This window comes from Hemicordylus capensis, chromosome 2 (genome assembly GCF_027244095.1).
Source record: "Hemicordylus capensis ecotype Gifberg chromosome 2, rHemCap1.1.pri, whole genome shotgun sequence".
NCBI classification, from domain to species: domain Eukaryota; kingdom Metazoa; phylum Chordata; class Lepidosauria; order Squamata; family Cordylidae; genus Hemicordylus; species Hemicordylus capensis.
The window spans coordinates 244,942,082-244,961,890 of NC_069658.1; the positions used below are offsets into that span (position 1 = coordinate 244,942,082).

General features: G+C 47.2%; 1 protein-coding gene across 4 annotated transcripts; it reads left to right on the forward strand.

The window, feature by feature from the left end:
• The first annotated feature begins 1,999 nt into the window (after positions 1 to 1,999).
• LOC128342610 (zinc finger and SCAN domain-containing protein 22-like) lies at positions 2,000 to 16,449 on the forward strand. 4 transcript variants are annotated; one of them, XM_053290124.1, is made up of 6 exons: positions 2,000 to 2,255; positions 4,868 to 5,014; positions 5,126 to 6,145; positions 6,397 to 6,529; positions 11,658 to 11,891; positions 14,255 to 16,449. In XM_053290124.1, exons 3-6 carry the CDS (start codon positions 5,339 to 5,341, stop codon positions 15,175 to 15,177), a joined length of 2,097 nt encoding a protein of 698 aa, XP_053146099.1. In that variant the 5' UTR covers positions 2,000 to 2,255; positions 4,868 to 5,014; positions 5,126 to 5,338; the 3' UTR covers positions 15,178 to 16,449. The 4 variants fall into 4 exon arrangements, with proteins under 4 accessions (XP_053146099.1, XP_053146098.1, XP_053146101.1 ...); XM_053290123.1 differs by lacking the exon at positions 4,868 to 5,014; XM_053290126.1 differs by lacking the exon at positions 4,868 to 5,014 and having other exon boundaries at positions 11,658 to 11,867; positions 14,255 to 16,447.
• Positions 16,450 to 19,809: the final 3,360 nt, after the last annotated feature.

Here is a 19,809-nt window from a genome sequence, read left to right on the forward strand (position 1 = left end):
ATGGATCCCTGTCCCCAAAGGGCTCACAATCTAAAAATCAGCCAAAGCTGATAAAAAGCACTCCTGGCCACTGCCTCAACCTGAGTGTTGGTTCCAGGAGCACTCCCAAGCTACGTATCTCATATTTCAGGGGGAGTGTAACCTCATGCAGAACAGGCAGATCTGAACCATTTCTCGGGTCCCGATCCCACACAATCAGTACCTCCATCTTATTCAAATTCAGTTTGAATGTATTTAGCAGCCCCCACTGTGTTTGACAAATATATTATTATGAAATGGCCATTCCAGGTTGTTCAGTTCCATTCTTGGCCATGGAGGGGCTACTAAAAGTATAAAACTGGAAATATTTCAGTTCTAAAATACTGTTTCCACGTCTCTAATGTATCCCTTTTTTTTTGGCAAAGAAAAAGTTTACAAAATGACTATTCTGTTTCATTTTTGGCTGGAATTGGTTAATAAAAGTATAGTGAAGATATTTCAGTTCTAAAATATTGTTCTCAAATATCTCTCATGCACTCTGTTGGGGGTGTTTTTTGAGGGGGTCCAGCTTGATTTTTAATCAGTTGTTCTGGCTTGTGCAGTTTTTTCTTTTACACTGTTCTCAACTCTAGTGTCTATTCTAAAATTTCTATGCTAAACTGTATTTTGCGCTATACTATCTCTCTGAATCTAATGTACTCTTATAGTTATCTACTCCAGGGGCATAGCAAGGTTGGAGTGAGCCCAGAGACAAGGTTTTAAAATCCCCCCCCCCGATTGAAGCTCATCTCATGAAGTAAAGAAATCTTAAATGAGGCTGAATAGTGGTAACAAATATCTATATCTATATCTATATCTATATCTATATCTATATAAACTAAAACCTATGTGCCACAATAGAACATCATCCTAAATTATTTTTAAAAGGCTTTGTAAATTGTGGACGATGCAAGTCATTTCATGGGACTAGAGAAAGACATGCTGTTCTGGTAGCTCCAGGTCTTAACTCTCACATCAGTTTCGGAGGATGAATACAACTGAAGGAAGCCCAGGCGGGTGCACGGCTGGAGGAGTCAGTCATGTGACTTCCTCTGGGGGCCCCCCAAGGCAGTGGGCCCCCAGACAACTGTCTCCCCTTGCCTTATTATAGTTACACCCCGGATACTCTAAAATGTTCCATTATACAGCTCCCCTACATTTGTAAATATGTGTATTCAGTTGTATTATTTGTATATGTTTTCTATGCAAATAATTACTGAATTATTACCCGTGTGTTGAAAGGGTTAGAATGTTGGGCTAGTTCATGGATAGGCAACCTTGACTCTACAGCTGTTGTCGAACTACGACCCCCATCATCCCCAGCCACAAAATTGTCACTGGGGATGATGGGGGTTATAGGTCAACAACAGCATGGACAGCCAAGGTTGCCTACCCCTGATCTAGGATGAGGGAGACATTTCTGAATCCCTGTTCAGCCTCACCCTGAAATGTGCTGCGTGATTCTGGGACAGTCATTTATCTTAGCCTAACCTACCTCGCAGGGTTGTTGTGAGGATAAACATAATCATGTTTACTGCTCTGGGCTCCTTGTAGGAAGAACAGGATACAATTTACTACTGCTGCTGAACTACTACATACGATTCCAAACATTTAATAATGATTACATTTGCCACTTTGATATAACTATTTATCTATTATAACTTTTATCCTTTTATTAATGTTTAGTGTTTTATATTTTATACTTTTTAATTCTGTTTAATAATGTTTTAATTCTCTACACCGCCTTGAGATTTTTATACTAGGTGGTATATAAATCCAATAAATAAATACATAAATAAATAACAACTTACTATTGAAATACTTTATATATAATCGGTGCAACACCAAGAAGGAAAAACGTTGAAGGGGAGAGACCCCTTTGCAAAAGGTAAGCCTAGCCACCACCAGTAAAGAGTATTAGCATTTCATTGAGGTGTTCTTGCAGAGCTATATAAAGGGTTAAAAAGACTGAGTTTCCGATTCCTAGAAAGGACCTAGAATTGCGAGAGACTCGGTGCTGGCAAGCTTCTTCCTGTTGTAGCCCCGCCTTCGGTTTAAAAAAAATGCTCTGCCGTCTGCATGTTTGTGCGAATGCGACTTGTGTTGCTGCAAGAGAACGCGGGAAGAGGAGTGACTTTAGAGAGTTGGGTGAAAGGGAGGGGGGAATGCGATTAAAAGAGAAGATGCAAGACGTCTCTTGCTGGAAGAATGAATGAGTGAATCAACCGGTGGATGGAGTGAGTAAAAAACCTTTTTATCCCTGTCTGTGCAGCCTGCTTAGGTCATGGGCAAAGGGAGGGAGACGGGAGTTTAGTTCTTTCTCTACTAAAAGTAACCCGTGCCAGGTTCAATTTCTGGCTTCTGCAGGCAGGGTTGGGAAAGATTGCTGTCCGAAACCCTGGAGGACTGCTGCTAGTCAGAGTAGGTGAAACTGAGCAGATGGACCAAAGGTCTGACTCTGTAAAAGGCTGCATTGTTTATTAGGGGTCAGGCTATATATATTAAGCTAGGGATTCAGAAAAATTGCACCCTGGCTTTTGTGGGCCTCGAATGGCCTGGTATGCCATGTCCCCCCCACCCCCTCTCTCTGAAGAAGAAGAAGAAAATTGTACCTTCCTATGGGACTCCATTGGTAGAGAGCCCATCAGCTTTTCAGTGTAGTGTAAGCCCTTTTAAAACAGAGATAAGTCCCTACAAGTGTGGCTGGGATTATTCCTAGGCTTATTCCTTAGTTTGCCCTATTAATTGAGTAAAGAGGCATCTTTTTGAGTGATAGTCCTCTTATTTAGCAGGGGGGGGAACAACTGTCCCTATTGAATCCCAGCACAACATTCCTCCAGTGGTTGTTGCTGGTGTCTTAAGCTTCTTTTTAGACTGTGAGCCCTTTTGGGATAGGGAACCATCACTTTAAAAAAAAAGTAAACACCACTGAGAACTTGTAGTCTAGTAGTACTTTGCTGGTTGGTAACTTCCCCCAGAGTGGGGCTGAATCTTGAGTTCAGCAAGGCCCATCCTAAAGTCATGTTGAGTGGCATAGCAACTGTAGACTCCTCCCAGAATCTCCAGCATTGTCAGAAGTTCTGGGCCACATGACAAGGTTCCTTGCCACTCCAGCACTGCTCTGGGATCTGAGAGGGGAAGTGCAGAAGGGGATTGTGCTGTCTGTTTCCGACACCTGCATGGCTCAGACTTTCAGATATACCAGAGCAATGCAGGAGAATCATATGCTGTCAGTGGCCACCACATCTATTAAAGGACCCTTGCTAACTTGGCAAAGAGGCACCTTTTAACGTGGTGATTCTCTTTATTTAGCAGAGGGAGAGTAACTAGCTTTATTCACCCCCAGCATAGTACCTCCAGTGACTGTTGCTGGTGTCTATCTTATGTTTATTTTTTGACTGAGCCCTTTGGGCACAGGGATCCATCTTATTTATGTATTATTTCTCTGTGTAAACTGCCCTGAGCCATATTTGAAAGGGTGGTATAGAAATCAAATTAATAATAATAATAAAGGGGATGTCAGCAGAGCTCCAGATTTGGGGATTGGTTGATGGGCAATGTAACCCTCTGGCAGAAACCTTTCAGATGACAGTGAACTTACTTACAGTACTTATTTATTTTCTATACCGCCCTTCCAAAAATGGCTCAGGGTGGGTTACACAGAGAAATAACAACAAAAATAAGATGGATCCCTGTCCCCAAAGGGCTCACAGTCTAAAAGAAACAGAAGTTAGACACCAGCAACAGTCACTGGAGGTACTGTGCTGGGGGTAGATAGGGCCTTTATCTTCCTGTCATGGCTGGAATTATCTTTTCTTTCTGTCCTGTGGCTTGTCTACAGCAAAAATCCAAGATATGAGTTTCTGTTATCTCACCAGTTATATGGCACCAGTGGTCATGGAAGGAACATTGGATGCTGCCTTATACAGAGTCAGACCATTGGTCCATCTAGCTCAGAACTGTCTGAACAGACTGGCTGCAGCTTCTCCAAAGTCGCAGGCAGGAGTCTCTCTCAGACCTATCTTGGAGATGCTGCCAGGGAATGATTGCAAGTGCATAGATGCTCTTCCCAGAGTGGTCCCATCCCCTAAGGGGGAATATCTTAATAGTACATGCATGTAGTCTCCCATTCATATGCAAACCAGGGCAGACCCTGCTAAGCAAAGGGGATAATCCATGCTTGCTACCATAAGCCTATCGGGCTGCCCCAATTCATTTGGTCTGTTCTTGGCATCTCCAGGTACAGCTGGGAAAACCAGCCTGATCCTTACAGAACTGCTATCAGTCACTGTAGTGTAGACCAGGGTTTCTTAATCTTGGCCCCCCAGATGTTGTTGGACTACAACTCCCATCATCAACTCCCATCACCAGACATGGCCGTTGTGGCTGAGGATGATGGGAGTTGTAGTTCAACAACATCTGGGGACCCAAGGTTAAGAAACCCTGGTATAGACAATAATGGGACAGATGGACCAAGGGATTGGCTCGATATAAGGCAGCATCATATTGACCTGTAGCTTGGTAGTAGAGCTGCTGTTTTGTATGCATAAGGTCCCAGGTTCAACCCCTGACATCCTCAGGTAGGGCTGGGAAAGGCAGCCTGAAACCCTGGAGTGCTTCTGCCAGTTAGAGCACACAATCCGGAGCACGACAGGCCACGGGTCTGACTTGCTGTAGTAGGGCTCCATAATATAGGGAGGGGCTGTAGCTGAGAGGCAGAGCACCCGCTTGGCATGCAGTAGATCCAAAAGTTCAATCCCTGGCAGCATCTCCAAGTAGGGCGAGAACATAAGAACAGCCCTGCTGGATCAGGCTCAAGGCCCATCTGGTCTGTTTCTGTTCCCCACAGTGGCCCACCAGATGCCTCCGAGAAGCCCAAAGGCAGGAGACTGGAAATCCTGCTGGAGAACTTCTGCCAGTCAGTGCAGAGAAGCTCTCCAGAACTTCTGCACTGCAGACAACACTGAAATAGATGCACCAAGAGGGGCCTGACATGGTAGAATATGGCTTCCTGTGTCACCACCCCTTCCTGTGTTCCTCACCTTTGTTGGCATTTTGTGAGTGTAAAGTGTTCATTATTCTCATTTTCCTGTTCCCTTCTCTGTAGGAAAATCCTTCCATTCCTGGACCCCAGAAGCCGCTTGCTGCATATCAGCTTCCTGATCTATGAATACAAGTGCTGTGAAGAAAGGCAGCACCAGTGTGCCTGTTGTAGCAAGGGCAGAAATTCATATGCAAAACACTTAGCCATTCAAAGGGCCCTTTGGCTGTAAACATTGGGGGCAAAGGGTCTCTGAGCGTTTGTGTTCGGAGGGAGACCATGGCTGGGGAGGAGGGGAGATGCTTGGGTTCCAGTCCCCAGGCCCCATCTCCATTGGAACCATGGAAACGCCTGGAGATAAAAGTGGAGGAGGAAGCTTCGTTAGGCCCCAAACCAGGATTTGACAAGACCCCTCACATTATCCAGGCTGGAAGTATCGGGGAATTCCTGCAAAGGAGACCAGAAGAAGTAGTTAAACAGCAGCTGGCTGAGGGGCCACTTCAGCGATGGGAGGCCCAATGGCAGGTGCTGCTGAAGACGGTGGAGACCCCTCACTCAGACTGGGGAGCCCCTCTGCTGCCAGAGGAGCCTGCTCCTTGGGACGATGCCAGAGCTTTCCTGGCCTCCTTCGAGCAAGTGGCCGAAGCCTGCCGGTGGCCCAAGGAAGAGTGGGTGACCCGACTCCGGCCGGCCCTCAGCGGGGAAGCCGAGCGGGCCTTCCACAGACTGGAGGCCGGAACTGCAGGGAACTACAGAAAGGTGAAGGTGGCCATCCTGCAAGGGGCCGCCCAGAGGAGGGAGAAGCAGCGCCAGCACTTCAGGCAGTTCTGCTACCAAGAGGCTGAGGGACCAAGAGCAGCCCACAGCCGACTTCAGGAACGTTGTCATCAGTGGCTGAGAACAGAGAGACGCACCAAGGAGCAGATCCTGGAGCTGCTGATCCTGGAGCAGTTCCTGGCCATCCTGCCCCCGGAGATCCGGAGCTGGGTCCAGGAACGTGGCCCAGAGACCTGTGCCCAGGCCGTGATCCTGGCTGAGGTTTTCCTGCAGAGACAGAAAGAAGCCGAAAGATGGTGGCCACAGCGGGTGAGGGCAGTTTCTTCTGGGAATTCTCATGGCCCCAAAGGGGGACATGGCTGACATCACCTTGGTGTCGGGACTGCAGCTCCCCTTTCTGTTTGAGGAAAGGTCTCGACTGTTGACCAAGGTGGAAAGCAACTCTGAATTCCAGTGGGTTGCTGGCGGCATGAATGACAGCTGAAGACTGCACTGGGGCTTGACCCCATTGACTTCCTTTCCGCACTTAACCCTGAAGGGCATCTTTACTGTTGTTTCAGGTTCTGGCACCACTTGTGGAAGTGGCTGTGAGTTCCTCTGAGGTAGAGCAGGCTCCGTCGGATGCTGGGCAGAAGCAGCTGTGTAGGGAAGTGAAGCAGGAGGAGGACGACGACAGAGAAGTGACCTTGTGCAGTAAGCTTTCTTTTATGTTTTAATTTCAAAATGCTCCAGAGTACCTTGGGTAGCTCACCTGTCCACTTTATTTCAGGTTGATAGTGTCTCTAGCAGGGTCGAGGATTCTCTCATTTTTACTGCCTGATTCATCTGCCACAGACATTTCTTCCTCGCTTCTACAGTCTAATTTCCCCCTCTGCTCCTTGGGGATGAACACATATGCTTTACTTCCAGACACTCTTTAAGCTGTGTTTTTTTTTCTCCCCTGTTCCACAATTCAAATGTTGTTAAATCTTTGGTTTTAGTGGGTAATCTGTCTTGTAGATAAGTTGCTGTCTTAATAGTTTCCTCCCAGTCCGGCATCAAGTAGCATGCTCCTGCACATTTGTGCTTCTGCACATTTTAAGTAAGGTCCTATTTTTGGTACCCATTGGTAGGGGAAGGGGGGAATTCTGGGAGTTGTAGTGAACAACATCTGGGAATACCTGTTAGAGGGAATACTGGGCACAGCCCCTTCCCCTGGGGTGCAAGCATTCAGTCTCGGCCATACCTCATGAGTGGAACTGACCAATAGGGCAAAAGGGACAGGCTCAAGCGTCCTGTGTGACGATAAAACATGCAAAGATGGTTGGTCTGGAAACCAAGTCCTGTGAGGAATGGTTGATGGAGCCAGGTGTGTTTAGTCTGGGGAAGGGAAGACTCGAGGGAGATGTGATAGTCGGAAATCTGCAAACTTAGGCTTAGCTCACTAGCCAGCCATGATTTGTGGTTGTCACCAGTTTCTCCTCTTTCCCTCTGATCCTTTTCTGGCACACAGACAGAGGGCTTGGGAGAGAAGCAGAACTTCTGTCATTCTGCCCCCTATAGCTTTGAAATACACTACATGTCAAAATAAGAGCCTCCCCATCTCCGACAACGTTTAAAAAGCCTCTTAAGACACATTTATTCACCCAAGCTTTTAAAACGAGAATTGTGGTTTTAAACTGTTTTAATTTCTGTGTTTTCTTTTATGTATGCTCTGTTTTATTTTTCACCCAGAGATGTGAGTTTGGGGCGATGTACACATACAATAAATAAGTAATTTTAAGGGTTTTTTGCACTCGGACATGGAGATGGTAAGAAACAGTGGGAGTCCTCACCTACTGTTAAAGGAGGTTTGCTGCTGTTCCTTCCCGTCTCAGAAATGGTAGTGAAAATGAGACCTCTGAGGAGATCTGTATGGTGCTGGGTGTCCTGCTTGCCAGACAGCTGGGGGCACTTGCCACTGGTGAGCAAGTGGATTTGTAGATAAAGGCTGGATGGCCGTCTCTCAGGGAGGCTGTAGCAGTTTCCTGCACTGAACAAGAGCTTTGGCCTAGAACAGGGTTTATCAGCGTGTGGGTCCCCAGATGTTATTGGACTTCAACTCCCATAATCCCCAGCCCCAGTGGCCTTTGCTTGGAATTATGGGAGTTGAAGTCTGGGGACCCACACATTGCCTAGAAGACTTCCAGGTTTCCTTTCAGTCCTATCATTATATAATTTGTATCTCATCTTTCTCCCATTCCTCAAGGTAGCATAAATTGACTTGCAGGGTAATCTCCCATCCAAAAATTGATCATACACAGACCTGCTTAGTTTCAGCAAGGTGGTTGCATCATATAGCAATAGCACTTACATTTATATACCGCTCTATAGCTGGAAGCTCTCTAAGCGGTTTACAATGATTTAGCATATTGCCCCCAACATTCTGGGTACTCATTTTACTGACCTCGGAAGGATGGAAGGCTGAGTCAACCTTGAGCCCCTGGTCAGGATCGAACTTGCAACCTTCTGGTTACAGGGTGGCAGTTTTACCACTGCGCCACCAGGGGCTCTTCCATATGCCTTTAGGCTGTGCCCCAGGGCAAGAGTTCCTAACCTTGAGTCCTCTGATGTTGGACTACAACTCCTATCATCCCCCAGCCACAATGGCCTTTGGCTGGGGGATGATGGGAATTGTAGTCCAGCATCTAGGAACCAGGATTGGGAATTCCTGCTCTAGATCAGGGATTGTCAACGTTGGGTCTCCAGATGGTATTGGACTTCAACTCCCATAATCCCCAGCCCCAGTGGTCTTTGGTTGAGGATTATGGGAGTTGAAGTCCAATAACATCTGGAGACCCAGCATTGAGAATCCCTGCTCTAGATCACCTCGCCCTGCGGAGAATTTACTCCCACTGTGTTGCTCAGCCTATGAGCCCTATGTGTTTAAACATGGATCTGTGGACTTGCCTTATGCGGAGTCAGTCAGTTTGCCCATTGAACAAAACCTTGTCTGCTTTGGCTGGAAGCAGACCTCCAAGGTCTTGATCAGAGGTCTTTTTTCTACCTGAGATCTTTTAAACTGGAGCTGAACTTGGCTTCTTTATATCTGTAAAGCATGTGCTCTAGCAATTGAGCTGTGAACATAAGAGCCCTGCTGGATCAGACCCAAGACCTATCTAGTCCAGTACCCTGTTCTCCCCAGTGGCCTACCCTTGGAAGCCCACAACCAGTGTTCTCTTTAACAGGGAATCCCAGATGCTGTGGACTACAACTCCCAGAATCCCCAGGCAAAGGCCACTGCTGTTGGGAATGCTGGGAGTTGTAGTGAACAACATCTGGGAATCCCTGTTAGAGGGGACACTGCCCACAGCCAAGAAGGTGAAGGCATCTCTCTCTCCTGCTGTTGCTCCCCTGTACACAGTATTCCAAATGTGGCCGCTTGTCTCTCTCGCTCTCTCTTTTGAACTGCACTTTTTTCTCTGGTTTTATGGGCTTGTCTGGGATCTTAACTCAGGATTTCTTTCATCCCAAACTTGAATCTTGTCCTGAGGCTAACAAGCCCCTCAAAGGGCTGCTCATCCATCCCCGTCTTGATCTTCCTCCTTGTCTCCAGGGCAGGACTGTGTTGTTGTTTGTTTGTCTTTTTCTGCACCCAAAAGATTTGAATTAACCTAAAATATACATACATTATGCAAATATTGATAAATAAGGTAGCATGGATACTAACCCCTTTACTGAGCAAAGGGGCACCTTTTTAAAGTGGTGATTCTCTGATATTTAGCAGTGGGGAGAGCAACTGGCCCTATCCAATCTGTTAGAGATTTTTATATGGAAATTATCCCTCAAGGGAATTGGAAGTCTAGGGTTATTGTTCATTTGTTGCCCACTGACCTGTGTTCTCGCTAATCTTTTTCACCTGTGTGCGGAATGAGTTTTGTTCTGGACGGCAGTATCAAAGCAGTGTGCACGCACATGCGTTCAGAGTGGGACCTTCCTGATTCAGCCTGAGCAGAATCTAAAATTGTGAACAGACATCAAAAAATGTGTGAGCATGCGCACACACGTACACCTTAGATGGAACAGTGCCACTCACCCAAGGAAGCAAGGCTGCACAATCTTGTTACCTTTCACCTAATTACCCATCCCTTTGTTTCTTTTCCAGTGATTGGTTGGTGCCCCCAAATTGCCCCTGCAAGTCCTGAGCCTTATATCTGGAGCCATTGTTTTTTCAAAACTTAAAATGCCAGGGCTCTGTGGTGGGCATATTTCTTGGGTACACGGAACTACACCTGTCCTATAGGAAGCTGCCATATACTGAGTCAGACCATTGGTCTATCTAGCTCAGTATTGTCTTCACAGACTGGCAGCGGCTTCTCCAAGGTTGCAGACAGGAATCTCTCTCAGCCCTATCTTGGAGATGCTGCCAGGGAGGAAACCTGAAACCTCCTGCTCTTCCCAGAGTGGCTCCATCCCCTCAGGGGAATATCTTACAGTGCTCACACTTCTGGTCTCCCTTTCATATACAACCAGGGCAGACCCTGCTTAGCTAAGGGGGCACGTCATGCTTGCTACCACAAGACCAGCTCTCCTCTCACCTTCCTGTTGTTTGACAGTTCAGTGTGTGTACATGCGCGCACACACATACGCGCGCAAGAAGATAAACTTTTTTTCCTTCTATAGAGGCCTAGCACAGATCTCAAAACCTGAAACTTTGGTCAAGCCAAGTGGCTAAATTAGCTATTATGTTTCCCCATCCTAGGGTTCTACAAACCTCAGCACAGCATCCCTCCAGTGGCTGTTGTTGGTGTTTACTTTATATTTCCTTTTTAGATTATGAGCCCTTCGGGGACAGGTAACCATATTTCTTTCTCCCCCCCCCGCCCCGCCCCCTGTAAACCTGTAGTTAATCTCATGTGTGGCAGTCCTCGCAAGAGTTTGCGAGTGAGCTGCCAGCAGGGGGAGAGGAAAGCAGTGGTGCCAGCCGACAGGCTGAAGGGGGTGGGGGGCTAGTTGAGAACAGAAGGGAAACCAAGAGGGAGGGCGGGAGGAGGAGAACTAGAGGCGCAGATACTCTGCTCCCAGCCCAGCTAGTCTTATTTATTTATTCTCTTTCTATGTAAACCGATTTGGAAACTTTGTTGAAAAGCGGTGTAATTGTTGTAGTAGTAGTAACTCTACATAAATTATTTTAATATTGGGGAGAGGAAAACTGAGCTATGAAGCTTTTCCCAATTTCAAGATCATTATTTTTCTTTAAACAAATTGATGTATATATTCCAAATACAATTAAATTATACAGATTACTTCCTTTGGGGGAATCATATAAAGTATTCAGCTCATTTTCAACTTCCTTTGACCACTTGATTTTACAACCCAACTTAGCTGATCTTTGCTCAAACAAACAAGAGAAAGAGGTGTCCCCCTTCACCCGAGGTAGATCTAAACAAGTGAGCATCGGGAGATGGTCACTAAAAGTTTGCTCACCCACCTCAAAAGATTAACCTGGGGGAGTAGGGAGCGCGAAACCATAACATAGTCGACTACACTACTCCCCCGCGAAGAAAGGAATGTATATTTGCCAGGAATATCCGGCGAAATAGTACCGTTTAATAATAGCAGCTCAAATATTCTAGCTAAGTGGATCAGTTGAACTCCGGACTTATTGATAACTTGATCTTTTGATAGCTGATTTGGTACAGAAGATCCCTCAATGCAATCCCCCCAGTTCCATAAATGAGAAGCCATTAAGGCACTGTCATCTGTACCGCATCTAGAATTGAAATCACCCATAAGGATGACCGCAGCATGTAGATACTTGAGTATTGCTTGATGTATATATTTGTGATTGTCTCATCTTGAGCAGGCAAAGAGCAATGGAGCCTAAAGGAGGAGGAGAGAGAGGCACCGAAACAGTCAGAGCCAGAGGGAAACCATGGGGCATCTGGATGGAGAGAAGATTATATTTCCTTATGTCGTCATGAACAAGAAAATGCCTCTGAGGCTCAACACAGGGCAGAATTCCACAAGGAACTGCAGCACAAGGAGAGGCTGTGCAGCTTGCCTAGGGGAGGTGAGCAGGGCCACTCTCTCAATGGTATGACAGCCCACCAAAACATCTGCATGGGTGAGGGACGAACCACATGTAGTATTTTCCGGGGAGCCTCAGTTGTGGCTCACCACTTGCATAGGTAGTTGCCTTATTCGGAGTCGGACCTTTGGTCCATCTAGCTCATAGGTGCAGAGGAAGCTGCCTTATACCATTAGATCATTGGTCCATCTAGCTCAGTATTATCTACACAAATGGACAGTGGCTTCTCCAAGGTTACAGGAAGGAGTCTCTCCCCTATCTTGGAGATGCTGGAGGTGCGGGGTGGAGGTGGGACTTGGAACCTTCTGCATGCAAGCTTGCAGGTGCTTTTCCTAGAGCGACCCCATCATCTCACAGTGCTCATACGTGTAGTTTCCCATTCAAATGTCAATGGGTAGACCCTGTTTAGCAAAGGGGGCAATTCATGCTTGCTCCCACAAGACCAGCTTAGTCCTGACTGGCCGCAGTTAGAAACAGAGGTCTTTGCCAGCTCTACTGGAGATGCCAAGGATTGAAGCTGGGACCTTCTGCATCCACTCTTGGAAACAGGAACACAGGAAGCTACTTTATACTGAGTCAGACCATTGGACTAGCTAGCTCAGTATTATCACCACTGACTGGCAGCAGCCCTCCAGACTCTTTCCAGGGGGGTCTTTCCCAGCCCTATCTGGAGGTGTTCCCAGGGCTTAAACTTGGGACTTTCTGTACACAAAGCAGATGCTCTACCACTGAGCTACGACCAGTATTACATTACACCCATCATATATGTATGAAAATCCACAGGAGGGAATAAAAAATTTCACAACTTGGATTGTGTGGAGGAAATTTGGGGGATTGGGTTCAGTACTTGCCACTCATCAGATAATCCATGTGACATAGAAATTATATGAATGCTCAGTTAGTGGGAAAGACTGAATTGCAGTCTGATGCTTAATAGTAATTGGAGAATGGGAGGCAGAGACTAGGGTGGGGAGGCAGGAGGCAATCTTAGCCTAAAATGTTGGTGGAAGGAAGAAAGCAATGGTGTGTCTGTTGGGAAGTTAGGAACATAGGAAGCTGCCATATACTGAGTCAGACCATAGGTCCATCTTGCTCAGTATTGTCTGCACAGACTGGCAGCGGCTTCTCCAAGGTTGCAGGCAGGAATCTCTCTCAGCCCTATCTTGGAGAAGCCGGGGAAGGAACTTAGAGCCTAGATGCTCTTCCCAGAGCGGCTCCATCCCCTAAGGGGAATATCTTACAGTGCTCACACTTCTAGTCTCCCTTTCATATGCAACCAGGGCGGATCCTGCTTAGCTTAAGGGGACAAGTCATGTTTGCTGCCACAAGACCAGCTCTCTTCCCACAGTTCTGCTACAGTGAACTGAAATGAATATGGAAATTGGATTGAGTGGGAACATGTGAGCTCGGAGCAGCCATCTCCACATGGTTCCAAAAGGGTGGTGCACATTATTCAGCTTTGGGTAGTCAGGTACAGGAGGACCGTGCTACTCAGGGGGAGGGGGTTTCAGTTCCTCACCTACTACTGTGAATAACGAAACCACGAGTAATGAGGTGTTATTCCTATGGGGAAAGGGGGGTTAGGTTCCAGAATGCTCAAAAAAGTTGTAAAGAAACCAAACACCTGCCCCCCCCCAAAAAAAACCAGCAAAAAAAACTACTGTAGTGTGCTCCTTGGGGTCTCCTTGTGCTGAGCAATGTCTCCCCAAACCGGGTGGGGGGAATGCTTGGTTTTTTTAAGGAAATAGGCAAAAAATGGTGCAAAACAGTGGGGGGTGAGTACTCTATCTTGCTCTGTAGGGTCTTTTTGTGCCCAGCAATGTCTGCCAGACTGCCAAATGCCCCCCAAAACTTCAAAAATATCGGGGGGGAGCTTTCCTCAAAGAAACAAGCCACAAAATGGCTCCTGCTGACAAAAGGGGCAGAAGTGACCTCAGCAGTCACTTCCGGCCTTCTAGGAACTGCGGATACATGGGTTTTAACCCTTTAGTATCCTTGGATACTGAAATTGGGTGTAAATTAGACACCCGCGAATACCTGAAACTGAGATACAGAATCCACGTATAATAAAGTTCTCCTGTACAGCTTTAATAGGCAGAGATCTAGTAGTTCATCTGTTGAGAGCCTAGAAAGCGCTCTCTGAGAGCTGCCAAACTCCGGCCTTCCAGCGGTGGTTGGATTACAGCTCCCATAATCCCTGAACGTTGACCACAGTGACTGGGCATGATAGAAATTGTAGTCCAACAGCAGCTGGAGGTCTGAGTTGTGCAGCTCAGTGATGCCTCTCATTCGCGTTGGACCATTCGAGCCTTCTTTCAAGTTAACCCAAAGAGATTTGTTTGAAATTCTCTTCTTTTTCCTTCCAACAGGTTGTGGACAAGTGAATGAGGGTGAGAGGGAAAACAATCAATGGGAAAGACCTGAGCAAATGGAAGCATTCAAAAAAAGAGCAAGAGAGGAAGAAGAATTGGCTACTGCAGATCAACGCCAACCAAAGCAGCGGCGAAGATACCGCCGCAGGAACAGAAAGAGCCAAGCTGTTTCTTGCATGGAAAACCAGAAGAGCGTCCGTGAAATCCCGCAACAGTTAGAACAAAATGCACAGTCCAAGTCTGCAGAAAGTGTCAAACAGGCCTCGGGCCTCGTTGAACAGGACAGGTCCAGTGGGAGTCAGGAGACCCCATATCTGTGTGGTGAGAATGATGAAAGGCCCAGTGGCACGGACCAAACAATAAGGCAGCAGAGAATCCATGCAGAGAACGGCTCACACAGATGTGCTTCTTGTGGCAAAACCTTCAGTCGGGGGTTGCGTCTTGCCATGCACGAGAGAGCTCACACAAGGGTGTACAAATGCTCTCAGTGTCCAAAAACCTTCAGCCAGTGTGTGCAGCGTATGGCGCATGAGAGAACCCACGCCAGGGGGAACATCTATCGGTGCTCTTCTTGTGGGCTGAGCTTCAGTCGGAATTGGCTGCTGTTTCTTCATGAAACAACCCATGTAGGAGCAAAACCCTACAAATGCTCATACTGTGAGAAGAGCTTCAGTTGGAAGTCCCAGGTGATCATCCATGAGAAAACCCATACCACGGCAAAACAATGTAATGGGGAAAAGCCATATAAATGCTCAGTGTGTGAGGAATCGTTCAGTCGCCACTGGCTTTATGCTATGCATAAAAGTTTCCACGCCGGCGAGAAAACATATGAGTGCTCAAAGTGTCAGAAAAGGTTCTATTCGGACTCAGGTCTTATTAATCATGAAAGAATCCATGCAGCTGAGACAGAAACGACATGAATAATCTGGCAAATTGCACCTTCCTAGAAACGGGATTTGCAGGCATTCAGAGCAATGGACCTAAAAAGGTGCTTCCTGTAAGACAGAAAAGAACCTCTGGGCACAGGACTGGCTCCAGCTTGTGTGGGACCCAGGCAGAAAATATTTTGTGGGGTTCACTGTGATGAATCCATATTGTTCTGGACCTGCCAAAACTAAAATAGTCTCTGTTGACAGGTTGCAGAGTTGGGCTGTCTCCCTAGCCTGTTCCCTATAGGGTAGAGAAGGCACAGCAAAATCTCCACTTAAGTGGCACTGGCTTTTGTTTTGCAAAGTGCCCTATGAATCCAAGAGCACGGTACGCGTGCTGGTTCCAGGCATTGTATCTCACCTGCCCGTCCTTGCTGCTAGCGAAGGTGGAGAGTCTCTGTGTCTACTAAGGATTGTGTTCTTGCTGTAGCGACACTCCTCCCACTGGGAGAAATCCTTAGCCATGGAGCTTCTTTGCCTTCACTAGCAGTGAAGACGTGCTGTTGGGTTGCCTGGAAACAGCGCACACAACACACTTTTGGATTGGTGGGCCATTGAATGCCATTGGTAGGCAAATCTTAGAAATAAAAAGGCAAAGAGCATACAGCTGCCAGAAACTACACATGCTTCATGGGCAGCATGGGAAAATACCTAGGCTGGCATCAAGATTAATGCTGTGCTGGTGTTATGTAGGACAGAAAATATTTGACCCTCAGGGGCATATTTTTGGGTTGGCACAGAGGGCTTAAGATGGAAGGGAATATTGGTGAAAATCTTCCCCCCCAATAGGCCAGTGCATTGTTAGTCTGGGTGTCAGCCCAGGATTCGGAACGCCTGTCTGATTTCATCTTGCCAATATTTCAGCCCATCGTGCACAGCAAAATAGTAATTCTTCAGTATTGTGGCTTTCACAGCTTAAGTTCTGCTTTATTCTCCAAAGCTCAGCCTCTTCCCTCTGGAATACCACAGAGCCAAATGGAAGCAAAGCTTCCTTTCCAACAGGCCACTGAAACACTGTTTCAGAATAACTATATGGGTACAAATCAAATATCTGTGCTGAATCTGTTTTGTCAGTTCGGTGTCCTATGAGCTGAGGGGTTCCCAGACATGGCTTTTAAGCTGTATCCCAACTGTTATCCAGGCACAAAGTTCAACTGGGCCACTAACTGGCCCTCCAACAGAGCTTGCATGGGGTTAAGCCAGGGTTGCAAAACTTGAGTCCCTCTTGCAGATGTTGGACCACAACTCTCATCATCCCCAGCCACAATGGCCAAGTCAAGGATGATGGGAGTTGTAGTCCCACATCTACAAGAGGGACCCAAGTTTTGCAACCCTGATTTAACCCCAGGCAAGCTCTGTTGGAGGGCCGGTTGGTGGTGTAGTAGAAGATGGAGAGAGGGTACATATTTATTGTCCAGAGAGCACAGGCCAGTACAAAGTTGCAACTGTAAAAGCAAAAAAACAACACCCCAGAATCATTCTCCAAAGTTGTGGGACTACACAGTCATACAAAGTTGTTATGACTGCAAAGTCATAAAACAGAATTGTGTCTCTAAAATCCCAGACAAATATATATCTTAAATAACCCCCTCTTGCCATGAACTGCGGAGTCAGCCAAATACTCTTGACATGGGGCAGCTTTACACAAGTGCTGCCAAGTAACTAGGGGGGAACTGGAGGTCCAGGACAGGTCTCCCCCATCCTAGCAGATATCCAGGTCTCCCCCATCCTGCACTGGTACTCTTAGCAATTTCTGTGTCCGAACCCTGAAGTGTCAGGTTCTCTCCACCTCCTGACAACTGTAACCAAGAGCTGGAGTTGGGCAGAGAATGTCAGGCAACAGAGTAGACCCAGCCTTCTCCACCTGACACTTCTGGCTGTGGGCAACTTGGAAATGGCTGGATTTACCGTCACACAGTGGGAGTGTGTGCTCACCAGGGACTAGGGATGTGCACGAACCGGTTCACAGGCCATGTTGGAGGCCTGCGAACCGGTTCGCTGGTCCGATTGACCATCGCCAGGGGTGGGAGGGTGTTGCTTTAAGGGGGGGGTTGTACTTACCCCTCCCGCCGCTCCAGTTTTAAGCAAAATCTTCGGGGCGGCAGCGGTCCTCCCTGCCACCCCTGTCCCCTTCTTGTTTGCGAAATGTGGAAGTAACTTCTGCGCATGCACCCGCCGCTGCTGCATGCGTCACGTCACTGTGATGTGCGCGTGGTGTATGCGTGGGAGTTACTTCTGCATTTTGCAAACAACAAGGGGGCAGTGGCGGCAGGGAGGCCCGCAGCTGCCCCGAAGATTTTGCTTAAAACTGGAGCGCCGGAGCGGGGGAAGCAGCAGGAGTAAGTACACCCCCCCACCCTTAAAGCAACACACACACCATCGGACCGCGCCTCCTCGGTTTGTGCACATCTCTACCAGGGACTATCAGTTCTGTCCTCGTTGCTAGCGGTCGTATGAAACCCCCTACGCAAAACCTGCAGCCATGACAAATGATGCTTCTCTTTGTACTATGATGCTTAGCAAGAAGACTGCAGATCATTTCCCGCACAAGTCAGCCAACTCTTGAAGAGTTCAAGAGCAGGGATTCTCAACGCTGGGTCCCCAGATGTTATTGGACTTCAACTCCCATAATCCCCAACCAAAGGCCACTGGGGCTGGGCATTATGGGAGTTGAAGTCCAATAACATCTGGGGACCCAATGTTGAGAATCCCTGGTCTAGGGTATCATACAAGGGACTGCAGGGGTAGGCACTCCTGGCTTTCCAGCAGTTGTTGAACTACAGGTACCATAATCCCCAGCCCCAATAAACTTTGGGGATTATGGGAGTGGTAGTTCAGCAGCTGGAGAGCCAAGGTTCGTTGTCTTCCACTTTGTCTGTTCCATGTATTCATTGGCCAAATGAAACTAGTATTTTCTTAATCTCCCTCTCATATATGCCATTGGCATACTTTAGAATCCTAGGCCAGTGTTTCCCAATCTTTTTCTTCCCCAATGCATGCCCCTCCCCACCCGAGGCACACTCACCCCCTCCTGGCATTTTTTAAAAAGTGGGCACTGGAACCTATATTCTGGCACCCAAAAAGGATAAAGTGATGTAACTTTATCCAAGTGATCCTTCCAAGTGATGGAAATATAAAGTGATGGATTATTTTAATAAAAGGCAGTATATACATTTAACAATAAATAAAAATAAATTTTAAAAACACATTTGAATTTTTTGTTTGATGTCTATGTTCTAGCCATTGTGCTTATATACCTTTGGCTGCTTTGTACCACTTCAGACTGCAGGTGAGAAGTTCACATGATACCTGAATTTAAAAATTCCCTGCACATCGAAAACTAGCATGTTTGCCCAGCCCCTTTCTCCCTAATTGTGTGTGTGTGTGTTGCCACTTCATCTGCTGTTTATGAGCACCAGGCCTCAGCCTGTGCACTATTTCTGTTCTTTTTACCCTTTGAACTTTGCTCATTATCAGTGTGGACTACTGTATGTTTTCCTAATAAATGGTCTCAAGTAAGAAACAGAACCAGTTAAGAGCAAATCTCTTCATGGACTCTTGCTGAAGGAATCTGCTGAACTACCTGGTGTAATGAAGCTAGCTGGGTTCGAAAGACCTTTGTTGACTCATTTGTTGGCTGCACATGGTGCACAGGTCATTCTCTCTTCATGGCTTGAATGAAAGGGACAACTGATCACTCCCTCCTTTAGGGAGAGAGTTAAATGCAAGGACATAGGAACCATGGAGCAAGGGGGGATGATTGTCCCATGGCTGCCCGGTCTGGGAGAGCTGCCAAAGGCTCCCCCTCAGCCAGGATGCCCCCTTACCCCCTCCCGCACCCAGCTGGCAAACGAAGTGCAAGACACACTCCTCTCCTCTCCAACCAGTGTTTCACTGAACACTAGCTATGCAGGTCGGGGGCGGGACAGGGGGACCCAGCCTACCAGCCAGCCAGCATTTCAATGAAACACTGACTGTGGGGAAGGATGGGAGAGGGTCCAAATGGCATCAGCCGCAAGGGGGTGGAGCCAGAGCCAAGAGCAAGGCCCATCAGCCCTGGAATTCATGGAATTTCTGAAAAGGAACTCCTTTCCCTGCCTCCTCAGTGATTTCACAGACTGCTGACTGGAGAAAGACAGCTCTGCCTCGGCTGATGGACCTCGCTCTTGGTACTGGCCTTTCCCGCCCCCTTGCAGCTGATGTCAGGGGGCGTGTCTTGGGGCCGCTGCAGTGAAGCACTCGGTTAAAAGGCAGGATACCTCTGAGTACGAAATGCTGGCGACAAGCTACAAGGGAGGGCTAGCTATCTATTTACGGTTTACAAGAAGATTAAAAAAGTAAAACATTAATTAAAAACAAAAAATTAAAAGCAAGAAATCTAAAACAATTTAAAATTTTTAAACAATATTCTAAACACAACATTAAAACAATCAAAACAATATCAGTTGCCTTCAGGCTCTGCCAGTGGGCTTCCCAGAAGCACAAGAAGTGACTTGCTGGATCAGGCCCAAGGCCCATCTAGTCCAGCATCCTGTGGCCTACAGTGGCCCATCAGATGCCTCTGGGGATTTCCCAAATGGGACATGCAGACAAATAGCCCTCCCCCTGCTGCGGCCTACAGCA

Bases quoted from the DNA above. Each gene is read 5' to 3' on its own strand.
- LOC128342610 (XM_053290124.1), top strand. From the start codon at position 5,339: ATGGCTGGGGAGGAGGGGAGATGCTTGGGTTCCAGTCCCCAGGCCCCA. The intron at 6,530-11,657 runs GTAAGCTTTCTT...TCTCATCTTGAG, and splicing joins CAGAGAAGTGACCTTGTGCA to CAGGCAAAGAGCAATGGAGC. The intron at 11,892-14,254 runs GTATGACAGCCC...TCCTTCCAACAG, and splicing joins GCAGGGCCACTCTCTCAATG to GTTGTGGACAAGTGAATGAG.